The sequence below is a fragment of the Micromys minutus genome, assembly GCF_963924665.1.
Source record: "Micromys minutus genome assembly, chromosome: 17".
NCBI lineage: Eukaryota > Metazoa > Chordata > Mammalia > Rodentia > Muridae > Micromys > Micromys minutus.
Genome location: NC_137952.1, coordinates 49,130,505 through 49,154,904, shown reverse-complemented (window position 1 = coordinate 49,154,904; position 24,400 = coordinate 49,130,505). Strand labels below are relative to the sequence as shown.

General features: G+C 42.5%; 1 protein-coding gene across 1 annotated transcript; it reads right to left on the bottom strand.

Annotated features, from left to right (window-relative positions):
• Positions 1-1,077: 1,077 nt before the first annotated feature.
• Positions 1,078-24,212, bottom strand: DSTN (destrin, actin depolymerizing factor). The gene is made up of 4 exons (XM_080931269.1): positions 24,090-24,212; positions 5,750-6,057; positions 4,186-4,262; positions 1,078-2,210 (listed from the first exon to the last, which is right to left on the bottom strand). The coding sequence occupies exons 1-4, from the start codon at positions 24,090-24,092 to the stop codon at positions 2,101-2,103; spliced, it is 498 nt and encodes a 165-aa protein (XP_080787395.1). The 5' UTR covers positions 24,093-24,212; the 3' UTR covers positions 1,078-2,100.
• Positions 24,213-24,400: the final 188 nt, after the last annotated feature.

The following is a 24,400-nucleotide window of genomic DNA, read 5'->3' as shown; positions in this document are numbered from 1 at the left end:
CTGGCTCCCCCGAACATTCAGTCATGCACACATCTGTTAGGGTTTTACTGCTGTAAAGACACCATGACAAGGCAAGCCTTACAAAGGACAACATCTAATTGGGGCTGGCTTACAGGTCAGGTTCAGTCCATTATCCTCAAGGCAGGAACATGGCAGCATCCAGGCAGGCATGGTGCAGGAGCTGAGAGTTCTACATCTTCATCTGAAGGCTGCTAGCGGAATACTGGCTTGCCATGCAGCTAAGGAGTCTTAAAGCCCATACTCACAGTGACACACCTAATAGTGCCACTCCCTGGGTGGAGCATACACAAACCATCAGAACACACCTATGTGCCTGAACTTCTGAGGCACAGCTGTGGTAAGGGGAGAGGAGCCACGAGTCACAAGCAGAAGCACTTCTAAAGAGCCATGGATAACACCTGGAGTGTTCTGGGTCTCACAGGCTGTGATGCCTGCGACAATGGCATCTGACAGCTGGTTTGCACAGTCAGGATGGAGAGTGACAGGTGGCCATCTTTTTAAAAAGAGATGGAAGTACAACTTAGCATTTTGCTTGTAAAACCTTGGAATAGGAAAAAGGACGTCCAACTTTTATAACTGCATTCTCATTTAAGCAGGGGAGTGTGCTATGGCCCTAATCCCATCAGAAAGGCCAAAACCTGGAGGCCTACTTCCTAGGGAAGGTATACTGGCTTGTTTCATCTTGTGTCAACTCAATACAAGCTACAGCCATCTAAGAAAAGAGAACCTCGATCGAGAAAATGCCCCCATTAGATTGTCCTATAATCTAATGGGGTCATTTTCTCAGCTGATTGACATAGAAGGGCACAGCTCACTGTGGGTGGGCTTGGGGTCCTAGAGTACGTATGAAAACAAACTGAGCATCATTCCTTCATGTCTCCTGAGTTCAAGTTCTGACTTCCCTCAGTGATGGATTATGGAAGCTGTAAGATGAAATAAACTTCTTCCTCAAGGTTGCTTTAGGACATTATCTTTATCACAGTAATAAAAAACAAATGGAGACAGAGGCAGAGTCTTTACCTCCAACTCATACACAAATAATCACAGTAAGAAAGGTAAGTTACAAATGCTTCCTTTATTGCATAAAGCCAGCATCGCTACTAAGTTCAACTGACTATGTGTCTCTACAGTGTTCGGTGTCACGCCCGTGATGTTAACAATCATCTCCAAGTGTTGTTGGGCAGTCCCCTGTGTCATCCATGGTACCTGCTTCCATCTCACACAGCTGGTAAACTGCTCTAGGGATTTGCATCCCACCAGGCCCCAGAGGAAACACAGTCAACACTCTTCCACAGTCCACTGCACCAGACGCAGCAGCTTTGAAGAAGAAATTACAGATGGAAAGCACCTTGGCTTATCAGTACACTGCTTTGTCAGTTTCATTAATAAAGTAGATTACAACCAAGCCCTAATTTGCAATTAATTAGTTGTTACAAGACACTGAACATTCTCCCAAGGACATACCATGATTTCTAAAACAGTCACTCTAAGCCATTTCCCAGCCCGGGGAGCCTGCGGCAGGTGCAGGGCACTTCCTGCATTCCTTGCAAGATCTGCGTGGATTTTAAGTCTGAAACAGTCTCATGACACATCTGATATAATTTTTAAGACTGCCTGGCTTAGTCTTATTGCTGTTAGTGTAGATTAGGTGTTGTACACATTATAAAGAAAATTATCTCATTATTTTAGGTCAAGGAAAACTAGAGAATTTGGGTCACATTCACTTTTCTAAACGGAGACTGCGGAGGCTAGCAAAGATTAGGGTTCTCGTCACACTGCCTTGTACTATTTTGTTAACTGTGTTATTAAAAATCCTGAGCTTAACAAAATCTATACAAGTCACCTCAAGAAAATAGGCATTTGGCCAATAAGAATTTAATTCCACACCAATGAAACTTTAGAGGCTAGATTTATATAGGGTAGTGTTTGCAGAAACTATAAAAATTTTTGGTTTACTCTAAAAGATGACAAGACAAATTCCCCTCAGTGAGATCCTGGCCTAATATATTTGCTTTACTTCTATAGTGAAAGGATAGTGTTAAATACGGAAGCGTTCAGTTCGTGGCACTGACTGATAGTCTACACAGGGGAGCCTTCAAAAGCTACAATTAAGGAGCCTCCTAGTTTTTCCGCAATACTAGTCCGATTGAGGTCTTCTGGCCCATTTGCTTGATACTCATGCTTTATACCTAGAGAGAAAAACAAATCCTGTTTAGGATGCTGCAGCAGCTTACTCACTTCTCTAAGGCATCACGCTAACTTAGCCCCTGTCTTACAGAACACTATCCAACTACGAGAAGGAATCATGTACAAGCACGTGCGTCAAGCACTGACCCCTCCACAAATGCAAACACAAGTACAGTTTGTGAGGATTCCATTCATTTGAGTCAGAAGCCAGGACACTCTGGGGTTCAGGAAGAGGAGGGGATGGTACAAAGGAAAGTAAGCACTGAGAAGGTTTTATGGAGCTAGTAACTGGATAAAAGCAATCATGTTCAGTCTGCAAACACACTTAATAAGGATGTTATACTTCAATAAAAATGCAAGCCTAGTCTTCCAGTTTTTAAAACAAATAAAAAAACAGGGCTATTGACCTGGCTCAGTGGTTAAGAGTGCTTCTTGATCATGCGGAGGACTGGAGATCAGTCCCTACCCCTCAGAGTGGCTTCCAACCATACCGATCAACTGCCTGAGACCCTGAGAGCAGCTGCACTCACACATGTATGAATGAATCCGCACACTGATGTTCACACATGCACATAGAAAGTAGAAGCTGGGTGGTGGTGGACACCTTTGATCCCAGAACTTGAAAAAGACAGGTGGATGGTCTGTCTGGTCTACAGAAAATTCCAGGACAGCTAGGATTATACCTAGTCTTGAAAACCTAAATAAATAACATTTTAAAAGCAAGCATGAATGTAAACACTATTACAGAAACCATAGTTCGGTGGTTGCATTTTATACCACACATAAGACTGAACATTAGGCTGTGACGCTCTGCAGAATGAGCTCACCCTAGGCCTTGCACTCTGCACAGAACTGATTTTAAAAGCTGAACAGTTAGTCTACCATTTGAAGATCACTTCTGAAACCCTTCTCAAAGCACACTGGTCAATTTTTATACAACTTTTGGACAAATTTGAGAAAGCCACTGGTGATGCCACAAAAAAGGTAACATGGTGACTATTATTTACAGCCTCTAAATCAAGTCCTACACAGCAAGCCCCCGAAGTCTTAGGTTTCATCAAACTATTGAGCTGAGAAGTCGTTGAGCTGCGAAATATCAGTTGATGTTTGTGAGCTCCTTTTAGGGACCCTCAAAATCAACCCAAACTACAAAGAACCCACTGAAGTGAGCAGCGGACTTGGGAGAGGAGGTAGGAATTTGGATTACTTAACTTATTAAAACAAGCTGGGGTGAACCAGTTCTTCTTCAGGAATACAAAAGCCAGTCGCAGAAAACACACAAAACTAATGCTGCGTAAACTGTAAGCTCTGCTCCCTCAGCTGTTTGGAGACAGGGAGCACGGCAGGGCACACAGATCAAGCCTCCTGCCGCAGAGCTGAAAGAACTGAGGCCCATGAGGTTACAGCGCTGGCCATGGTCACACAGCGGTTAGCAGGCTCGGCCCTTGTGCAAGCCCGAGTTCATACCCCATGCTCTTTCTACTGTACCAATGTCTTCTGACTGGAGTCTGGCCAAAGCCACTTCATCCGGACCCCAGCAACCCAGTGGCAAGTCAACTTGCCAGCCCAGGTGAGTGTGTTTTCCTTTGGACCCAGAGGACTCAATTACCTAAAATCACACCAGTCAACAGTAAAGGCTTGAGGAGAAATGCTTCCTGCTATGAATATTTCCTCTCTGCAGTTTTGTCAAAGAGTATATTCAAAAACAACCAATAACAAACCAACAGTCCCCACCTGCTATGTGAAAAACTAGCTTAAACCAGCTGTATAGTGATGTACAGCCAATAGGAAATAGAGTCCTGAACACGGGCCAGCACACATTGTGACCAGCCCAAGACAGATGATGTTCAGAGGGCATTTCTTCTCATTTGTTTTTTAAAGCTCTACAAAGATAAGGTGGGTTTTAGAAACATTCCAGTCCCAATCCTGGGGACCCCCTACACCCATACAAGCCTCAGAGGCAAGTCAAGACCCTACCTGGAAATTTCTTCTTGATGGCGTCCTTCGAGCTTGCATAGATCATTTTGCTTTTCAGAGTTGCTTGTTCTGGCGCCCTGGAGAGAAGGATACCAGAGTGAAAAGAGCTACAGAGAAAGCACCACTCAACTTAAAAGCCCATGTAGCTGGAATACCTGCACATCTGTAAACTCCCCAAAGAGAGGGAAGGACTTCACTAATTTTGATCATAGGGCCGTTTTCCCAGTCCCTAACACTATATTCGGTGTTTAGGAGAAATAAACTAAATGAATGGACCTTCTTTCAAACCCAAATCCTGCTATCTTTAAGGCTTATCAATAATTACCTTTTAAATTATGTTCTATGTCTATGTGCACGGCTACTTGTCTGTATGTGTACTGTATGTGTGGTGTCCACAGAGGCCAGCAGAGGCCAGCAAACCCCTCAAACAGGTACAGGCAGTGTGAGCTGCCTGATGTTGGTGCTGGGAAACAAACCATAATCCTCTGCAAAAGCACAGTGCTTTTACACACTGCTCTCCACCGTGGTGAGCTGTTGGTACAAGGCTACCCTGACCTCTCGCTTGCAGTCCTCACATCATCATGGTCTACAGAGTACATCAGAGCCTTAGTGGAACAGAAGTGAGGGTGAGCTACCACTGCCTTCCTTCAAATCTAAAGGCTTGTGACCTGCAGCCTCCACTTACGTCTGGCTGGAAGATCCGAGATTCCCCTACCTCTCCCTCCCAAGTGCTGGAATCAAAGACTTTTGTCTAACGCTTAATGTCAAATATTTCAATGCTAAAATAATCAGAAAGAGCCACATAAATCACCTAAAATTCGAACTAGAAAACACTGTTCAGCTGAATCTTTTGCAACAATGAAAATGCTGTTTCTGTCAGTCATGTGGCTACACATTGGAAATACAGATATTCATTCAACTAAACAATGAATTTTAGCTGGGCATGGCAGACCATGCCTCAACTTCTAGCACTAGGAAGGGCTACTGTTGAGTTCTAGGCCAGCTTGGGCTATACAGGGAAACCCTGTCTCAAAATATAAGGCTATCTTTTTAACTAAACAGAAAATGAAGTATCTCTATGCAGGTAGCAGGGACCTAACTAGATACTACAGACATCTAACAGGACCACAGGTGACAAGTACTCAAATGAGGACTGTGTGCCCAGTAGAGCAGGTTGGTGCTCAGAATGACACGCGGAAGAGGGCTCTGCTTTACCAGTAGGAACATTTAGTAGATATAGGGAATTTTGATTTAGAAACAATGACTTCTAAGAATACACAGAATAAACTACCTAAAGTGGTATTCTTTCAAGTAGACAATGTAGCCAAACTCAATGCAGCTTAGACTTTAGGAAGCCTGTTAGCAGTGTCAGGGAATGGACAGCTTCAATACAAACTATCCTGAGGGTCCAGGGACACAGTGCTAGAGCCCTTGACTAACACATGCCTGCTGCGGGCTCAACCGCCAGTATTACCAACAGCACTGACCCCAGACTGATTCTCCAAGAGTGGACAGCACAAGGCTGGCTCTCGGTTCTGCAGAGGCCCCATTATCTAGTGCTCACCACAAGAAGAACATCAGCTCTTCTTTTCTGGACTCCTTGGTCTCAAAGCTAGCATCGTACAAAGCATAGCGACAATCTTTTTCAGGAAGCATTCCCACAAAATGCTTGAAAGGATCAGTTATGGTAACTCCAACGTCTCCAACCAAGATCTCTTTGCCTTCTTCGACGACTATGCACTTTTTGTCATCACTGAGACAAAAAATGACAGCCTTCTTTCTTTTCTTGATTTCTTCAGGTGTGGAGCATTTCCGAACTTTCATGTCGTAGAAAATGCGACATACTTCATCTGCAACTTGAACTCCTGAGGCCTACAATGAGAAATGTGGAAAAGGACTTACAACTCATCGTTTCAAATATAAAACACTACACTTTGGCTAGACATTGGCAAATACTTAAACCCTTCGGAGTGTGAGCATCACTGACTTCCGACTTACATATGCTATGTAAGCCACGCCCACCAGTAATCATGTGGAAAAACATGACGGGAACAGCCCCTCCTGTCCTAACACCTCCAATGGGCTTCTTAAACAGCTGCGTGTTGTAGATGCGCTGACCCCAGTCTGTCTCTTTGGGACAAGGTCTCATGGAGCCCAGGCTGATGTCAGTGACATCACAGTTTAAGCGTCCTGTCTCCCTCCCCCCACAGGTGTCTGACAGACACTGCGTCTGGTCAATGCTGTGCTGGACACTGAATCTGAGGCTTCATGCCTGCTGGGTAAGTTGCTACTGACTGAGCTACACCCTGGCAGTGAATTACGTTTTTCTCACAGGTTTCTTAGAGCCTTAGCTGAGATCACCTTCCTAGTCTGTCTATTAATAATATCTTGAAAACTTTTTACATGAAGCAGAACAGATGGTTTCAGTTTCTCGATGGAAAAATTCCAATCCTATAATATCTCTCTCTCTCTCTCTCTCTCTCTCTCTCTCTCTCTCTCTCTCTCTCTCTCACACACACACACACACACACACAAAAGCATTATGTAAATATTTCAAAGCTCTGATCAATATTCAGTAACACTAACTGCTTTTTAAAAATTTACTTCACCATGCAGATAGAAAAACTTAGTAAGTAAAGTACACTCTATGCAAGCCATAAGGACTTGAGTTTGAACCCAAATACTCACAGCAAGGGCTGGAGCCTGCCAGCTGAAGCTAATCCACACGCCCTAAGTGACAGACTTTGTCTCAAAAACAAGATGGAAAGATGGACGGTTTCTTTTTTTTTCCTTTTAAAAAAATATTTATCTATTTATTTCATGTATATGAGTACACTGTAGCTGCTGTCTTCAGACACACCAGAATAGGGCATCGGATCTCATTACAGATGGCTGGCTGTAAGCCACCATGTGGTTGCTGGGAATTGAACTCAGGACCTCTGGAAGAGCAGTCAGTGCTCTTAACCGCTGAGCCATGTCTCCAGCCCCAGATGGAAGGTTTCTGAGAAACTTCACCTAAGACTGACCTCTGCCCCACACACAGAGACATATTTCTTTTATAAACTTTTATAATATACAATATTATTTGTAAAATATTTAAATTACAAATTAGATTAGAATAAATAATGAAGGCAATTTGGGATAATACTAACCAGAAAAAGAATCCTTTGTTATGTTATTACTTATTATTCTGAATCAGGGATTTATGCCAAAATATCTTAAAACATTTTAATCTTTCTGTCTTCTACTGTCCAACTACATGTACTACAAACACTAACTCCAACATACATCATTCTGTATTAGCTTTTCTAAAGCAAAGATTACATGCTTAAAGATTTAACAGGGTAAAAATACCAATACTCAAAATTAATACCAAGTTATATAAGAACCAAAAGTGCATAAAAAACGAAGAAAACCCTACAAAATGAGATTTGCAAATCATTAAGAAATTTTTACTCATATTATATATGAAGGATCCTTTCAACCCAGTAACAATGAAAAAGGACCAGAGGCGGAGGCAGGCAGATCTAAGAGTCTGAAGCCAGCCTGGAGTACAGATCGAGTCCCGGGACAGCCAGGGATATGCAAAGAAACCCCGTCTCGAGAAACAAAGGGGTTTGCAGACCAGCCAGTCTAGCAACATGAGCGCACGTGTGGTATCCACTAACAAATGCTACTGAGTGTGGACAAGCTGTAATCTCACATCGCAGCAGCAAAGTTGTAAACAGGGCAGCCACTAGAGCAATTCTCAAATAGCTAAACATGAAGTTACCTGATCACCTAAGAATTACATATTTTGTCTTTCTTTCTTATACATATGAAAAAATATTCCCATATAAACTACCATACACAAATGTATTCACATGGATACAAAAGGGAAACCACCCCCAAGTCCATTAGATGAAGAGATTTTAAATGTACCTCAGCCACACAATAAAGCAAAACTGAGAAACTGACATGCTACAGCATAAACGAGCCTCAGAAAATATCACATCCAGAAAAAAGAAGCCAAAGAGAAAGAGCCGCACACAACATGATTCTATGTATATGAAATGCCTCCAAAGGCGAACTTTTAAGTAGACTAGTGGATTCCAGAGCCCAGGGACCTGGAAAGGGGCTGATTCTAATAGCAAGTTTCTTCTGGGTGATGGAACTAAATGCTCAGCAGTAACATTGCTAAGTAGAAGCTGGCTGTGGCAGCTGTGGCAGTGTTCACCTAGATCCAAGCAAGAAGTGTGCCATATAAAGCGTGAAGGTCACCAGTTCAAGGCCAGCCTGAGTGACTAGTAAGACTCCGTTGCAGAAAGACAAGAGGAATGCAAGAATGAGGGGGACTGTGATGGAGAGGTAGCCTAGTGTTTGTTTCTAAGGTAATTTGGCATTCGATCATATATACACACTATCCCTGGCTATCTAGTCTTCATCTTTTCACCATCTCCTCAAATCTAGCTAACCAAAGCCACATTTTTCTTACAGATGTAATTGCTGTAAACAGCACATTTAAATACAGTTGCAGTCAGGAAATTAACAGTAAATAGAAAACTAACAAAGACTATACAATATTACTATACTCATATTACTATATGTGTATGCCTATTGCATTTTTTTAAAATCAAATTTAAACCTTTTACTGCTCTAGTATTTTCTGATCTTTGCAATTAATGGAAAAAATGTTTAAATAATATTATCAAGGAAGAACTAGAAACACTCCAATTCCTCTTTGGTACACAATAATGCTGATATCTAAGTATGTTTTAAATAAACAATCAAGTCTTTCTTTTAAAAATATTTTATTAAAATTTATTATTTGGGGATAAAGAGATACCTCAGTGGTTAAAAGCACTCTGTCTGGTCTTCCAGAGGTCCTGAGTTCAATCCCCAGCAAACACATTGTGGCTTGCAACCACCTATAATGGGATCTGATGCCCTCTTCTGGCATGCAGGTGTACACACACACACACACACACACACACACACACACACACACACACTTTTAAATCAACCCACCCCTCATTCCCTCACCTCTAACACTTCCCCTAGCCTCCCACTAACTTACTCTCCAACTTCATGTGCTCACTTTTTAAATTGCCACTGAGTTCATTTAGTGCCTGCCCCATTCTTAGAAGGCAACACTGGAAGCTTTGTATTCATTTATTCAACTAATACCTGCATGCATATAAAGTATTCAGGTATCTCAAACACAACCTGAAACTGACTTAGTCAATCGTGACCTGTAACGGGAAACAAAGTAAACACATTTCTGCAGATCGGTGCGGTTGGCTCTTACCTGGGCAGAGTGAACCTATTCTATCAGAAATGCTGCCTGTGCTGGTTTCTGGTGAGAGGCATTATTTCTAAACACCAGTGCTTGAGGAAATGGCCCCGTGAAGACAGTGAGGGAGATTTTGAAACATCTGGATGAACAAACTATCAGCTGCTACAGTGAGGTAGAAAACCAAATCCAAAGACAGATGTGGTGATGGGAAATGTCAGTTTGGCACCAAGTCAGGGAGGGCCAGGCATGGGTGGAAACTGACCTATAAAAGGAGCAGCAGATTGGAGGACGGACAGACCAGCAAGAAGAGCATGCAGGCCCCTGCTAGACGACAGCAAGCAGAGTCTGGGGCATTGGTTAGATTAAAAACCAACTCAGATGAGCACAGCAGTGCTTTCCACAGAAAAGGACAGGAACAGGAAGCGCTATGGAAGGGCATCAGCTGTGCTCATTCCATAGCCAAGGTGAGGTACTGAGGCTGGTGTGGGGGCAGGGCCAACAGGGCTCAGCAGCAAGCTCCTTGACAATCCCTGGGCTCCAGACAGGAGCTAGGGTGGTAGGTATACTAACACAGTGGTAAGGAGACATGGTGCCCACTCCCCTAAACTTCCACTACAGTGTTTTACAGGCTGACTACAGTATGGCTCCTCAGGACTGGTACATAATTCTGTATTTTGCCTGTGAAAATAATAAGCCCAGCAGGCAGTATGTGTGTGTGTGTGTGTGTGTGTGTGTGTGTGTGTGTACTATTCAGTTAAATGCATGTTGAATTGTTACACCCAGGCTCAGTATGTCTAGATAGCCTTTAAACAGCAGCAATATGGAAGAAATGAACAGATCATACTCATTTTTATATAATCAAATTCAAACCCCTTGGGCAACCAAACTGAGAAAGCCCAAAGCAGCTCTCTGAAGTCTGGCCTCACTGCCCAGGCTCCCTACTGCCTCTCAGGCTCGTTCCCTAAGCACCAGCACCCCAGCACCCCAGCACCCCAGCACCCCAGCACTCACACCTGCAACACCTCCTTCTCAACAAGCTGGGAACTCATACCTTTTATCTAATTTAGATGGCTAAATAAGAAACCAAGTAAAAATCATTAAGTTAGATGTCTCTAATCACACACAGAATTATGCCACAGATAACACGAACACTGGACACAATCTCAGGTTTGGCAGAATGACCACAAAGAGCAAGTCTCTCAATTCTGCCACAAGCTGAGTGGCAATTCTTGAAACTTATACACTGAATTTTGAGAATTTAATTTTTATCAACCACTAAACCAGTCTAATCCTAAACGTGATCGTCAGTCACTAACAGCAGCCATCTTAAACCAGAGCACAGAAAGGGTTCATGTCGTACTGCCAAAATCAAGTAGGACCCTCATTTTGGCTCCATTCTTAGAACCCACACACTTTAATCCTAATATAGAAACAAGAAAAGAACAACAACAAAAGAGAATTAAAAACCATTTAGCTACTAAGAGCATTCGTCTCGAAAGCCCCGCTTTCCGGGAGTTTAGGATGTCTGAAGGCTGGGGCTGCTGCACAGCAGTGCGCACACAGCTGCGAACCAACAGATTCGGTGGCTCCTCTTCTGGCAGCTTCTCAAGAGCTGCGGAGTTCCCTATCTGCACCATGTGCACAGGACCAGCACAAACCTGAAGAACAGCTGGTTACCAGCTACTGCAGACTGAGGGCTGAGCCTTCTAACACTGCCTCCTACCATGAGCAAACAGAAAAGGCCATAATCCAATTAGGACCAGAACGGGAATTTGAAAATAATGGGGAGACTGGGGGAGATTAGTGTGATTCCCTTTAGAACACATGCACACTTTGGAACTCCAGAGTTCATCCTCTGGAGCACAGAGATGATTCTAGTCCAGTGGTCCTACTGCAGGGCACAGTGAGCACACAGGAGGAAGAAAGGCAGACTCTCAGCTACCGTAAGGTATGACCGGAAATCACATCCCTCCAGCTGTCTTAGGGGAATGTGTGCCAGCAGCAGATATGCCAGCATTTCTTAGCTACTTTCAAATGTGGTAGCCATCACCGTGAGCTAAAATACTGGAAATACACGAGATAATAATGAAAAAAATTATTTTGATTTTAAGAAATGTAACAAGAAATTTAACTGGCTCAATATTAAAGCATATGCTCTGGGCAAACAATTTTCTTATTTAACCTTTTATTGCCTTTTTTTGTGAGTTTCACATTAGCACCCCAGTTCCACTCATCTCCCGGTCTCTTTGTATGCACCCTCCACCCCTGCAACCTTCCCCCCTGCCCACACCTCATAGCAGACAGGAGCCAACCCTCTGAGCCAGCTCTACAGCTCCCAAGATGACAGGTGGGCAAAACATGCATAAAATCTATTACACAACCCCAGCCTTGGGAAACAGCACACTGTTGTTATGACTCATGTCGCTTGGAACTTGCTTATTATACTATGCAAAAAAAAAAATAATATATCTAAGGGCAAAGACTTCACATTTAATATTAAATCTACTTAAAATTGACTGTTTCTGAGGGCAAGAAAGCAATCTTGAGGGAAACTGCATGCATGCATACACACACACACACACACACACACACACACACATATATATTTGAGACAGAGTTTCATTATATAGCCCAGGTTAGGAAATTAATTATTATCTTTCTTCAGCATCAAAAGTGCTAGAATTATAGGTTGAACCACCAACCCTGCCATTGTTTATTAAAAGTACATGTTGTGTTTTGTTTTGCAAGACTCAAAGCAATAAAAAGTCAAAGTTTCATGCAAAATGGTTCAACTTATCTAAGCAAAGCCTTTGAAAAAAGACATTTTAGCTTATCCCTTACAGAAGAAGCACTGACTACTGAAAAAATCTATGGAGAGTGTGAAAAGCAACTTTGGCCCAGATCACTCTGACAAATTTGCAACTGAGAGAAAAAGTTCTGTAAGTACCTCAAGAAAAAAAGAGCTGGTCACACTTGTCTCCTAAGCAGAACTAGAGATGCCTCAGTTTCCATCTTTCTCTGCAGAAGAGTAGCTGCAGCATCCCCAGGTTAGTCAGGGCTCATTCTGCACTGCTAGCTCAAAGGATGGTGGAACCACACACAGCAAGCACTGGACTGCGGTGCCTAGCAACAGCCTTTAGTAACGCACACTAATCACTACTGTTACTATCTAGACATTCAGTTAGAGCTTCTTCAACTCTTCAGTAAGCCAGGTCGCTGGTTCTCAGTAAAGCCTTTGGTTAATGGACAAGTTAAAGCAAGATGAGTTTACAAAGTACACTGTGAGGGGCAGAGGGCAGGGCAGGAACGAGAACAGACCATCTGCTCAGAGTCCTCCTTTGTTCCTGCTTCACGAGAACTGTGGGCTAACAAAAACTTGGCATCTGGCAAGTACCATCTCTTTCTTCTCATGAATATTTAGTGGTGTCATTAACAGATAAACAAACACTGAAAGTATGATATGTATACAATGAAATTTTATCTTGCCAGGAAAAATAATATTATAGAATCTGCAAGAAAAGGATAGATCTAGAAACAATTCTATCAGGTGAGGTGCCCTGGCCTCGGAAAAGCAGTATTGTCTGTTCTCCCTCATGTGAATCTTAGCATTTAATGTCTACATGTATGTATGAAATTAGAAGTGGGATAATAAAAGGGAGAAAAAGTGTTAAGAAAGGGCAGGGTATCGAAGGAAAGCAGGAAGGTTACTGGTGGTGGAAGGGCACAAAAACTGGAGACCTGGAAGAAAAGAGCAAGGAAAATAAAATTTGTTTGAAAGTGCCATAATGAAACATAATACTCTGCATGCTAAACAAACAAACAAACAAACAAACAAACAATATCTTAGGTGGTTGAATAGCAAAGAAAGGGACCACCAAGGTTGCCCAGCAGGTAAAGGAGATTACTACCAAGTCTCACTGACCACCTGAGTTCAAGTAATGGATTCTCATGTGGGAGGGAAGAACTAATGCCTACAAGCTGTCCTGTCCTCATATGTCCCATGGCAGACAGACACACCAAAAGGGGGGAGGGGGAGGGAGGGAGGGATGGAGGGAGGGTTAACAGCATGAGGCTGAAAAGATGCTCCTGCAGTTCCAGGACCTACAGAGGGTGGCTCACAACCACCTGGAACCCAGCTTCATGGGATCTTCTTACCCTCTTCTTACCTTCAGAGCACTTGCACGTGTCTGTGTGCGTGTGCACACAAACATGCACACATGCACACACCTCTTTTTAAAAAATTAGCAAAGAAATGCTCAATAAAAAAGATGGGTGAGAGTTGATGTTTTAAATATACTTACTACAAATATAAAATTTTCATAGTACTTTTGTCTTTAAATTTGTAAAAACGTATTTTTAATTTTTAAAAACTGCCTAATATGAGATTTATATTTCACAATTTTCAAGATAAATGATACAAGAGATATGAGTGTATACACTAATCAACATTCAAGAGAATGACTAAGAAATTAATATTCTATAAAACACATTTAAAAGTTTGTGTGATCTAAGTTGTTGCTACAGGCCCATTTGATCCTGCTGAAAACACTTAAAGACATTACTTAAAGGTTTCTCCTAGCTTTACCAAGTAGAGAGAATGTTTCATGGATTTGCTAATATTTGAAAAACAAAAAAACGATCCCCTGAAAAGTCAGGGGATAAGATAGGGACAGGCATTTTGCCATTCCTACGCAGAATGTGAAGTCTCATCCAGAGCAGGATGGCAAGAGAAAGAACAAAAGGAAAACCAGACAGGAGAGGAGGTGAGCATATTCTGTTTGCAGCAACAGGATTCTCTGCAAGTCTGATTATCAGACTGATAAACCTGATAAGGATTCAGGAAGTTTCAAGACACAAAAATCAATATACAAAGGCAGTAGCATTTTTATGTATTAACCATGAACTAGTAGACAGAAAAAAAAAATCAAAAAAGCAATCCCCACTGCCAAAACAAATCACCAAAAACAACAGCAACAAAAAAGCCTTACAAGGGACTGAGGAACGAGCTCATAGATACCTAAGGGGACAATACGCTTCCCAGGTCCTTAGCACTATACATAAAAAGCAAAAACAAGTCCCTTAGGCCTACTACATCTAGCATAGGGAGTGAATTATTATATACAATACTAATTACAAAACCTGATGAAGAACAATGAGAACAATCAACAAGGAAAGATATCCCATCTGGGTTCCAAGTATTACTAAAATGTCCGTCCTATAAAGGCAAATTTAAAGAGCCAATGCAATCTCTATCCAAATAGCAATGGTTTTCTTCACACAAAGAAAAAGGAAGATGGCAGTGGTGACACATGCCTGCTATCCCAATGCTTGGGAACCGGAGGTAGGAGGATTAGAAGTTCAAATATAGCCTTCGATACATAGTGAGGGTAAAACCAGCCTAGAGTACACGAGGAAGGGAAAGAAAAAGCAATCCTAAAATTCATATAGAACCACAGAAACCTGGGTAGTCAAAGTAGTTTAGCAAAAAGAAAAGACCAGAAACAAAATAACTCATATCTCAAAACATACTACACAGGGGGCTGGAGACATGGTTAAGGGCACTGGCTGCTCTTCCAAAGATCCTGAGTCCAATTCCCAGCAACCACATGGTGACTCAGAACCATCTATAAGATCTGATGCCCTCTGCTGGCCTACAGGGATACATGCAGGCAGACTGCTGCATACAGTTTAAAAAAAAGTGGATCAAAGCCCTAAATTTGAGCCCCCAAATCATAAATAACACAGGGGTGACCTTCAAGAGAATGAAGAGACAATGGTTTGGGGTATGATTCCCAAAGCACAGGCAACAAAATATAAAAACAGACAAATGGGGTTTTAATCAAACCATTTAGTTTCTGTACAACAAAAGATACAACATAGACAACCTATAGAGAGTAGAAAAAAGTATTAGTGAACTATCCAACCAACAAGGGATGAGTATGATTATCCAGAAGAAACAAGAGACCCAACAGAAACAAACAAACAAAAACAGTAATCTGATTTAAAGGGGAAGGGAAGGTTGAACGGACCTTTCTCAAAGGATAAATGACCAATTATATTTTAAAAAATGGTACTAGTCAGAAGGAAAATGCAAAGCAAACCATAACTAAGTACCATCTATCACATTCCTGCTAGGGAAGGCCACCATCAAAAATCTAAATATAGCCATGCTGGCAAAGACAAAAAACAGTGAACTGTCACCTACCATTGGTGGTAATGTGAACTTGTACAGTATTGTGGAAATTAACATGGAGGTTCCTCAGAACACTAAAAATGAACTCCCACAATCCAGCTATCCACTAGTTATACATGCACAGGAAATCAAATCAAACCAGCCTAAAACAGAGATGTCTGATAAACTGCAGGGTTTACCACAACACCATTCAAACACTGAGGTATGGAATCATACATCACTACCCCACTCCACCTGTGCAGACCTGTCTGCAGCTCCCAATCTTCCCTTTAGCCTCCCAAATGAGGGAAATACAGACGTGTGCATCACACCTGACACCATTTTCCCTTTTAAATCACAGCATGTGGGATTTAGTTCCTGGGTTAATATATTCTGAACACTACTCCCTTGTTGGATTCCTCCCCGTTGTTCAGGTTATCAATTCACCCATGGTTTCTGCCGTATAAAACACTCAAATTTTCGTTGGTAATCTCACAAATCAGGCTCTATTTTGAAATGATGTGAGCGCATAGCAGTTTGAGCACAGATGACATTTCTGTAAGTAAGGGACTTAGATGAACCAGTGCTATCACGGGGACCATTAACTGAAACAGGAGTGAAATAGCTGAGGGCGGAGTAAATACTTTAAGATCTGAGAAACTGAAGGCATTGTCCATCCGAGAATAGTTCTACAGCATAGATGGGTCAGTGGGAGGAAACAGGTCAGACAGCAGCCGTTTCTCTTTCATCTGTTGCCGGTAGCCGCGGGGCAGGATAGCTTCCCGCTACTGTACATTTCCAGCAGGACACTTTTGTCCTGCCAAAAGTAAAGCCATGGAGCCAGGCAATCATGGACACACATCATTAGCCAGAATAAAACTTTCCTCCTTTAAACTACCAACTCTGCTATTTTTTCACAGCAACAAAAGCTGACATACTAATTTCTCTCCTTTGTCTGCAGAATTTAGCCAGACAAGCCTTTCTGTCCAGGCACGGACCAAGTGCACTCTCTTCAAGGCTCTTTGATGAGTTCTCCTGCCGGAAACGCTCTTCACACAGCTGAGTCTCCCAACAAGAAAGATTTAGCTTGCCTGGGCCAGCTAGGCAGAAATCATTCTTCAAATTAAGTGGTTTTGGCTTTTTCTATGAAGCTGAGGAAGAAAACAGCAACTAGGCTAAGGCCACACAGAAAGAGGCAAAGCAGCTTCTAAGCACTGGACAGTTCAGCTCAACAAAGGTGGTAGGTAACAGATTTGCTCGAACAGATTTGCATGAGACAAGGTAACACCGCGTCTGACAGGAAATTAACACTTGTAAGTTGCCTTGTGCTTTTAGGCCTTTAAGCTCTTTTCTATGGTTCCAAATGTCCAATAAGTAAATATCCAATCTCATCCCACAAAAGTGGAGTTTCTTATGCCAGAGTAATTACCACAGCAATACTGTCTCATCTATCTGTAAGGATGCTCATTTAAAGACTGCAGTTGAATAGTAATAAATGGGTGTACAAAGGTGAGGGTCTATTCAACTGTTTTAGCGTTTAAGCCTCGATTTCCATGGCATTTAAAAAAAGTAAGAACAGAGGTATAAAAATATTTCATCTCTGTAGAAACTTGCCTGTCAAAATTAAGGAAATCCTCTTAAATCACTTATTCATTATAATTGAGTAACATCTCTGTGAGCTACTATGAGAAAGAGACTGTATTATTGCTAGGAACAGCCTCATCTTAAAAGAATGGTACAGTCTGAATAAGTATTATAAAAGAAACTGATTGTCTGGAGAGACGGATCATCAATTAAGTGCTTACTATAAGCTCTTGAATTGAACCCACATGGCTTTTGACATTCTCTTATGGTCACAAGTGTAGGTATGCACGCACACGAACACGAACACACACACACACACACACACACACACACACACACACACGATAAACAGAGACTGACCCTTTTGCATGGACAGAGTACACAGAAAGTTAAAGTGTTAATACTTAAGCTAACTTCCTACCACCAATGGAATAAACCGATTCATAATAGATATGACGGGGCCAAAAGACCGCCACTAACCACATACAGTACAGTGACTTGTCTAAATGTGGTTAAGGAAATGTATTTCTTGTTTTATTTTAATTAACAATTTTAAAATTCTAAATTCCATTGCTAATAAACTTGTTAAATATATTAGGGACAACTTGGGTATGAGAACCTACTTTTTAAACTACTGTCATGGTACCTAGGAAAGTCAAATATGCCCTATGACCCGGAACAAGTTAGTCCCAGGCTGGCTGAGAACTCAAGATCATTCTGCCTCTGCCTCCATTTCCAGAATCCAAGATAACAGGTGCACAACACCAGAGCCTGAGATGTGCTTTAATGTAAAATATATACAGAATTTCCAATAATTAAAATATATAAAACTCACTGGTCTATTTTCTATCATTAAATACTAATACAGTATTTTAGACAGGGCTAGGATGGCTTAGTAGAGGGATTACAGGCATACACAGGCTCTCTGGGCTTGTATCTAGTGCCACAAATGAGTAATTATAGTGGTTTACAATTTCACCTTTGTTGTTTACCTTTTAAAGAGCAGTTAGAAAAAAATTAAATATACTTACATTTCTGTAACAAAATTTCACAACTTGAGAATTCCTGAAAACTCAACGATTTTAAGATCTACCCAAAAGCAAAATGCTCAGAGGTCTTGTCTATGTCAGCGTCAACTTTATAACACAACAAACTGTATTTTACTAAGATGAAATAGAAAATTCATGTTTCTTTTTCTGAGATAAAGTTAAAAGAGGCATAACCTAAAACGTAATATACAAATGTTGAAAGAATAGTCTTCTCTCAGTGAGATCCCAAAGTCAAACATGGTCAGCAGTGTCTGTGCTGTGCCAGGAGCAAAACCTCCATCTCGGGAGGCTTTTTTTTAATGTCTGACTGTATCGGCGGAGGGCTAGACTTTTACATACCAACTAGACACTACATTTTTTTAATATTATTAAAATGTAATTCTTAACTTTTAACAACACAGAAAAGTAGGTAACCTAGTAACAAGCATGTCTGTGGCAATATCAGTCACTAAAAGATTAGTTTGGTATTAGAATTATGACATCAAAGGAGATTAAAAGCCGAATTCATTGGGGTCTGATGCATCTAACTACATTTGTTCAAAGGATTACTGGGCTGAATAAACCTGACAGTTTTCTAACTATACACCTTTCACAGCAAAATATTAAGGTCAGGGGGAAAAAGGCAGTAGCTCAGAAGTGTAACTCTGAGAAGTTGTCACTGTAACTTCATGACAAAGTAAGAGCATGAGAAAACAAACACTGCTAGTGTGGGATAGAAGCCTTTCAGTGTTTGGTCACGAACAATCTAAAGGGGAAGAGGCTCCTGGCATTTTAGTAATCTCGTGTTTTATGCTCTGTGGTTGGCACATACAATCAGCAAACTGTACACAAGGAGAACAGGTTGAATCACTCACAACAGACCAGGGCCTGGGGTTCTTTGGAACTGGAGTTATAGGGAGGTTGTGCTGGCCATTGAGGGTGTTGTTACTAACCCACCTGTCCAACTGCCTTTACCATTCTGGCTAAAGGAACTTCCTGGGCAGGATGAAGAGACTCGTGTAGAATGGAGGAGGCTAAGCTCTGGAGCCTGGCTAAGGAACTATGCTGACCAGAAGCCTGAGTGGCACGTGGAATAAAAGTCTTTGTGATTTGGCAGCTTAAGACACCTGGAAAGACACAAGCATGTTCGTACTGATTTGGGGGGAGGGGTCAGTACTAGGTTGTAGAGCTCTGAAGTCAGCTCAGATGAAGTCAGGTCCACAGAGATATCAAATATAAAGCTGTTTACCATCTATGTAAAAGCTGCCTATCTGACGTGTAACATGGTGGTTACCTTGTTTACTTGTCATTATGTGAGGCTTTCAGGTCCATGCCCAGCCTCAATTAAAAAAAAAAAAGAAAGAAAGAAAAGCACAATATATATATAAAAAAAAACCCCACAGTCAATCAAACATAGAAACCATTTTCTACACATCAGATAGGCAAGGGACTTAAGGCTCTGCCAGTTATTTCTACCAGCTGCAGGGCAAGTGTTCAAACAGGAGCTTACGAGAGGCTCTCTCTTTTTCAAGCCACCGGAAGGTTAAAACTCAAAAGTCAAACACACCAGCAGGAAGAGAAAATACATGTTCATGCTCTCCACTCAAGAGTCTGTGTATTTATACAAAGACACACACACACACACACACACAATGTTAAATAAAAAACAACTAAGGTAAAAAGTGTAGAGATAAACCAACTAGAGAAAATGTCAGTAATAGAGGGGTCAATAAACTTATACAGTTTTATAGTAGAATAATATTCAGTAGTTCTATCCAACACCCTGGGATGCTAAAATGGCTCAGAGTAAAGGCATTTGCTCACAAGCCTAAGGACCTGAGTTCATTACCCAGAGCCCACAAGGTAGAAAGGAGAGAACCACCTCCAAGTTGTTCTCTGACATCTGCAAGTATGTATAGGTAACACAATGAAGTCAGTAAGCAGGTGGTGGCAGCACACACGCCTTTAAGCATGGCACTCAGAGCAGAAGCTGGCGGATCTCTGAGTCCGAGGCCTGCCTGGTATACAGAGTGAGTTCCAGGACAGACAGGGCTATACAGAGACACACTTCTCCAACCCTCCTCACCCACCCCAAAATTAAGTAAATATAATAAAAATCAACACCCTCTGCAAAAGAACACATTTTTTTTAAACTGAAAGGAGCTAGGTAAGTACAGCATATATACGTTACAGATATAATATGTAATTTAACACATTAGTACAACATGAATTAAGAATGCACGCATGCATGCACAATTAAAGGATGAAGAGCGAAGGAGCTGAAGAGACGGCTCAGTCAGCAGGTAAGAGCCCTTACTGCTCTCTGCAGAGGACCTGTGGTCAATCCCACATGGCAACTCACAACCATCTGTAACTCCAGTTCTAAGGGATCTGATGCCCTCTTCTGACCTCCATGGGCACTGCACACACATGGTACACAAAGGTAAAACACCCACACACATAAGCGCACTAATATTCCAAAGAATGAAACCTAGTGACTGGTGAACTGGACCTGATCCGTCTGGAGAGCACTGGTGGTTGATGAATCCACCACCACTCTGTTCTGGGGAGATCACTGGAGAGGTCAGGCCTTTTTATCCCAGCACTCAGGAGGAGGAGGCAGGCATATATATAGGTTTGAGGCTAGTCTGGGTTAGCAGTGTGACCATTTCAATTATAAAAACAAGGAAGGAAGGGAGGGAGGGAGGCCCACTGTACTTCTTCTGAGGAAAGAGATATCTCATCAGAATATCTCTCATATGAGATATCTGCTCATATCCTTCCTCAAGACTCCCTGGGTTACCTGCCTAGATTCCCATTCTTTTCCTTAAAGAAGTTTCTCCATCATGAACCTTCCTGGAATTTGCAACATTCTGAATGAAATCGTTTCCTTTAATGAGCCAGTACTGTAAGATCTTTGATACAAGAGTGGGCCCCTCTAGGGAAGGAAGAGTAGGAAAAGGGTGTAGAATTAGCTTCAGTGATAAAAATTAGGAATTTTAAAGACTGATGTAAAAGAAGGAAAAGTGGTTTGTAGGCAGTAATGGATCCTCTCAGCCAGAGGTTCTCAACCTTCCTAATGCTTCCTTTAACAGTTCCTCACACTATGATGATCCACACCCAGAACATTTTTGTTGCTACTTCAAAACTGTACACAAATGGTGTGGTGGCCCGTGCCTTTAATCCCAGCATTTGGGAGGCAGAGGCAGGTGGGTCTCAGTTTGAGGTTGAGTTTGGTCTACAGAGCAAGTTCCAGGATGGCCAGGGCTGCACAAGAAACCCTGTCTCCAAAACCAAAGTATGTCCAACCTATTTAGCTGAATTGTTAGACGTGTTTTTGCTAATCACCAAGTGGCAGAATATATTCTTAATCCAGTCCAGCCAGTTAGCTCAGCTTGCTGGTGCCGAGTCCCATCTACATTAGGTGGATGCTCAGATTATGACATATTCCTTAACTATTTCAAGGCAAAACTGCATCCCCACTTCCCAGAGAGTCATAGAGCTATGCTGCAAATGCATTCCTTGGCTAGGAAAAACTGGCCAAATCTACATGTCATGTGTCAAAATGTACCCAAAGGAACTGAGCAAATAAACCTAGGAATTTTATAGTGGGCTGGTAATCCCTGCACAGAGGAGGCTGACACACCCAGTACACACCCAGTACACACTCAGTACACACCAGCACAGACGCAGAAGTCTTATTTGCCACATGCAAACAAAAAGGTATGTTTCCCCCTGTGGGAGGGGGCTTTCATTGAGACATTTATGGCGATATTTTGCAGTGAGACATTTGAAAACACTTCATCTCATTTTTCTAATTATTCCTACTGCTTTATTCCTACTGCTTCTAGAAGGACATAATGAGCAGCAGGAAGTAATTCTCATTTAAAACAAACCCATATGTAGTTAAACTTTAATCTTCCTACTACCACCCCAAAAGAAGAAGGGAGGGGGGGTCCGTAAATATATTAGCTGACATCTATAATCTCAGCACTCCGGAGATAAGAATAGAGTGCTAGGCCACTGTGGGTCTATACAAAGTCTCCAAGACAAAATACAAAACCAGTGTAGTTCTCGACACCTGTAATCCTAGCACCTGGACTGCCTCAAGTTCAAGTCCAGCCTGGGCTTCACAGTGAGTTCCATGTGGCTCTGAATTATGGAGTGAGATCTGCCTCAGAAAAGGAAACCAAGCAGATTTAAACTATTTCTCACCCCCTCCCATCTCTCTCTCCCCTATTCTATAATAGCTGGACTGAACGGAGATGCTTTGTGCTTATAAAACCAAACATAGTAAAGTCTGTTCCAATTCTTCTTAAAACATATCCAACCCAGAACAGAGGAACTGGCTCAGCAAGTGAAAGCACTAGTCAGGCAAGTCTGACAACCTAAGTTCAACTCCCAAAGCCCACTGTGAAAGGAAAACTGGATCGGCAAAGCTCCGTGGCATTCCTGTACCCAAGTCCTCAGACCATAATAAATATATCTGTACTCGGATGTAAGAATGAAAGCACCTTTACTTTTTATTTGTTTCCCCCAAGCACCAGCAAATACAGCAGACACTTTTTTAAAAAATTTTATTTGAATGCACACCGAACAAGGTTAAGCTTTAAAACCAAGCTTCTACACATTTAAAATGTTTGGCCCTATTTTAAATATAATGTCCTCATTCTGAACTAAAAGAAGTGACATCAGTAGACTGGAGAGCAGGCACCACTTCACAGCACTGCATTACACTGAGTGCTCAAACTTATCACAACTCAAAACCTCTACACTTAGTCCTTACTATACATCAGCAGATACATACATTTAAAATCTTGCAGAGGTTCAAAAGAATTCAGAGCCTGAAATATCTGTAGGTGATAGCATTAAACCCAAGCAAGACTTACTATCAAGACACCAGTAAGCATGGTCAGTTTTAAGAAAACTATCCATTTAATCTCATGAGCCAGCCTGTACCTGAAAGCCAGTTGCTCTATCCTAAGGAAAAACCAAAGTTGTTATTCAGTGAAAACACTCTGTAGACAAGATAAGTGGGTACCACAGATGTAGCAACGGGATAGTATTTCTAGCAGTGTGGCAAGGCCTTGCCAGCAAATCATTGACCAAAAATGGTAACAGTGTGCAGACTACAGTGACAAAATGTTCCACCTGATCGCCCAGTTGAGACACTGTTTTAAAACCGATTTGAGTAACAGTTTAGAGGTAGAGAAGTTTGTAAATTAAGCAAAATCTCTACCATCTCAATACAACGAATGTTTCTCTTTTTAAGGGGCTGGAGTAATTAAACGGGCTTTCTGAAGTTTTAAAATGTGCATCAGGAAAGCAATATCATGTCCACGCCTTGCACCCAAAGTTGTGGTAAAGCCATGTTCTCAGGTGAAGGCATATTTCTAGCTATGGATGAACAAACCCGGCAGGGAAGGGTTAAAAGAGCCACTGCCAAGCTTGACAAGCCCAACGAGAGTGCCACTGAAGCTGATTGCCAGATACGACAAACAAAGCCACGGCAAGGCCACCCGGTTCTTAATCACGCTCCCTAGCAATCACCCCGCCCTCCAGAGTGTTCAATAAAATCCTCCTTTTTCTTCTCAGTCGAAAGGGCTGGAAAGGGTCATGGGTCACTGAGCTGGCCCTGGAGATAACCGCGCCCACACGGACGGTCTCAAGTTCGGCGGCCCACCCCGGGGATCAACCGACTTCGGGTTCGAAGGTAGTGAGGCCGGGCCAAAGAGGATCCCCGGCGGCGGCCTGGAGTGGAGGGCATGTGGCCGCCCGGGAGCTGCTTTGGAGCCGTGGGACGCGGTCCCTCCCTTGGCGCACGCCCGAGCTGCGGGTCACTCACCATGTTCGCCGCGGCGGACTTCGGGAGAAGAGCTCGGAGCCTGGCGGAAAAGTCTGTGCACCTTCTTCCTCCGGATTGCAAAAACGGGAGAGCAAGCGCAGGGCGGACGCGGCAGCTCGAGCTTATTAAGGGCGGGCACGCGCTCCAGACAGACTGCGGCTGCGCGCGCCACGCTCCGCCCGCCGTTGCCGTGCAACAGGCCGGCCTCCCCGGACAGTCCCCACCCAGGAGGCCCTGCAGTCTGCAGACTGCTGGAAACCTCGCTCCAGTTGGAGGGAGTGCCTGGGTTCCCCGCCCCGGGGAGCGCCAGG

What these genes read in the sequence shown, in the direction of transcription:
- DSTN (XM_080931269.1), bottom strand. An exon ending in GAGCTGATGTTCTTCTTGTG is followed by an intron (nt 4,263 to 5,749) that starts GTGAGCACTAGA and finishes CCTTCTCTCCAG; the next exon opens with GGCGCCAGAACAAGCAACTC. An exon ending in CATCAAGAAGAAATTTCCAG is followed by an intron (nt 2,211 to 4,185) that starts GTAGGGTCTTGA and finishes TTTTCTCTCTAG; the next exon opens with GTATAAAGCATGAGTATCAA.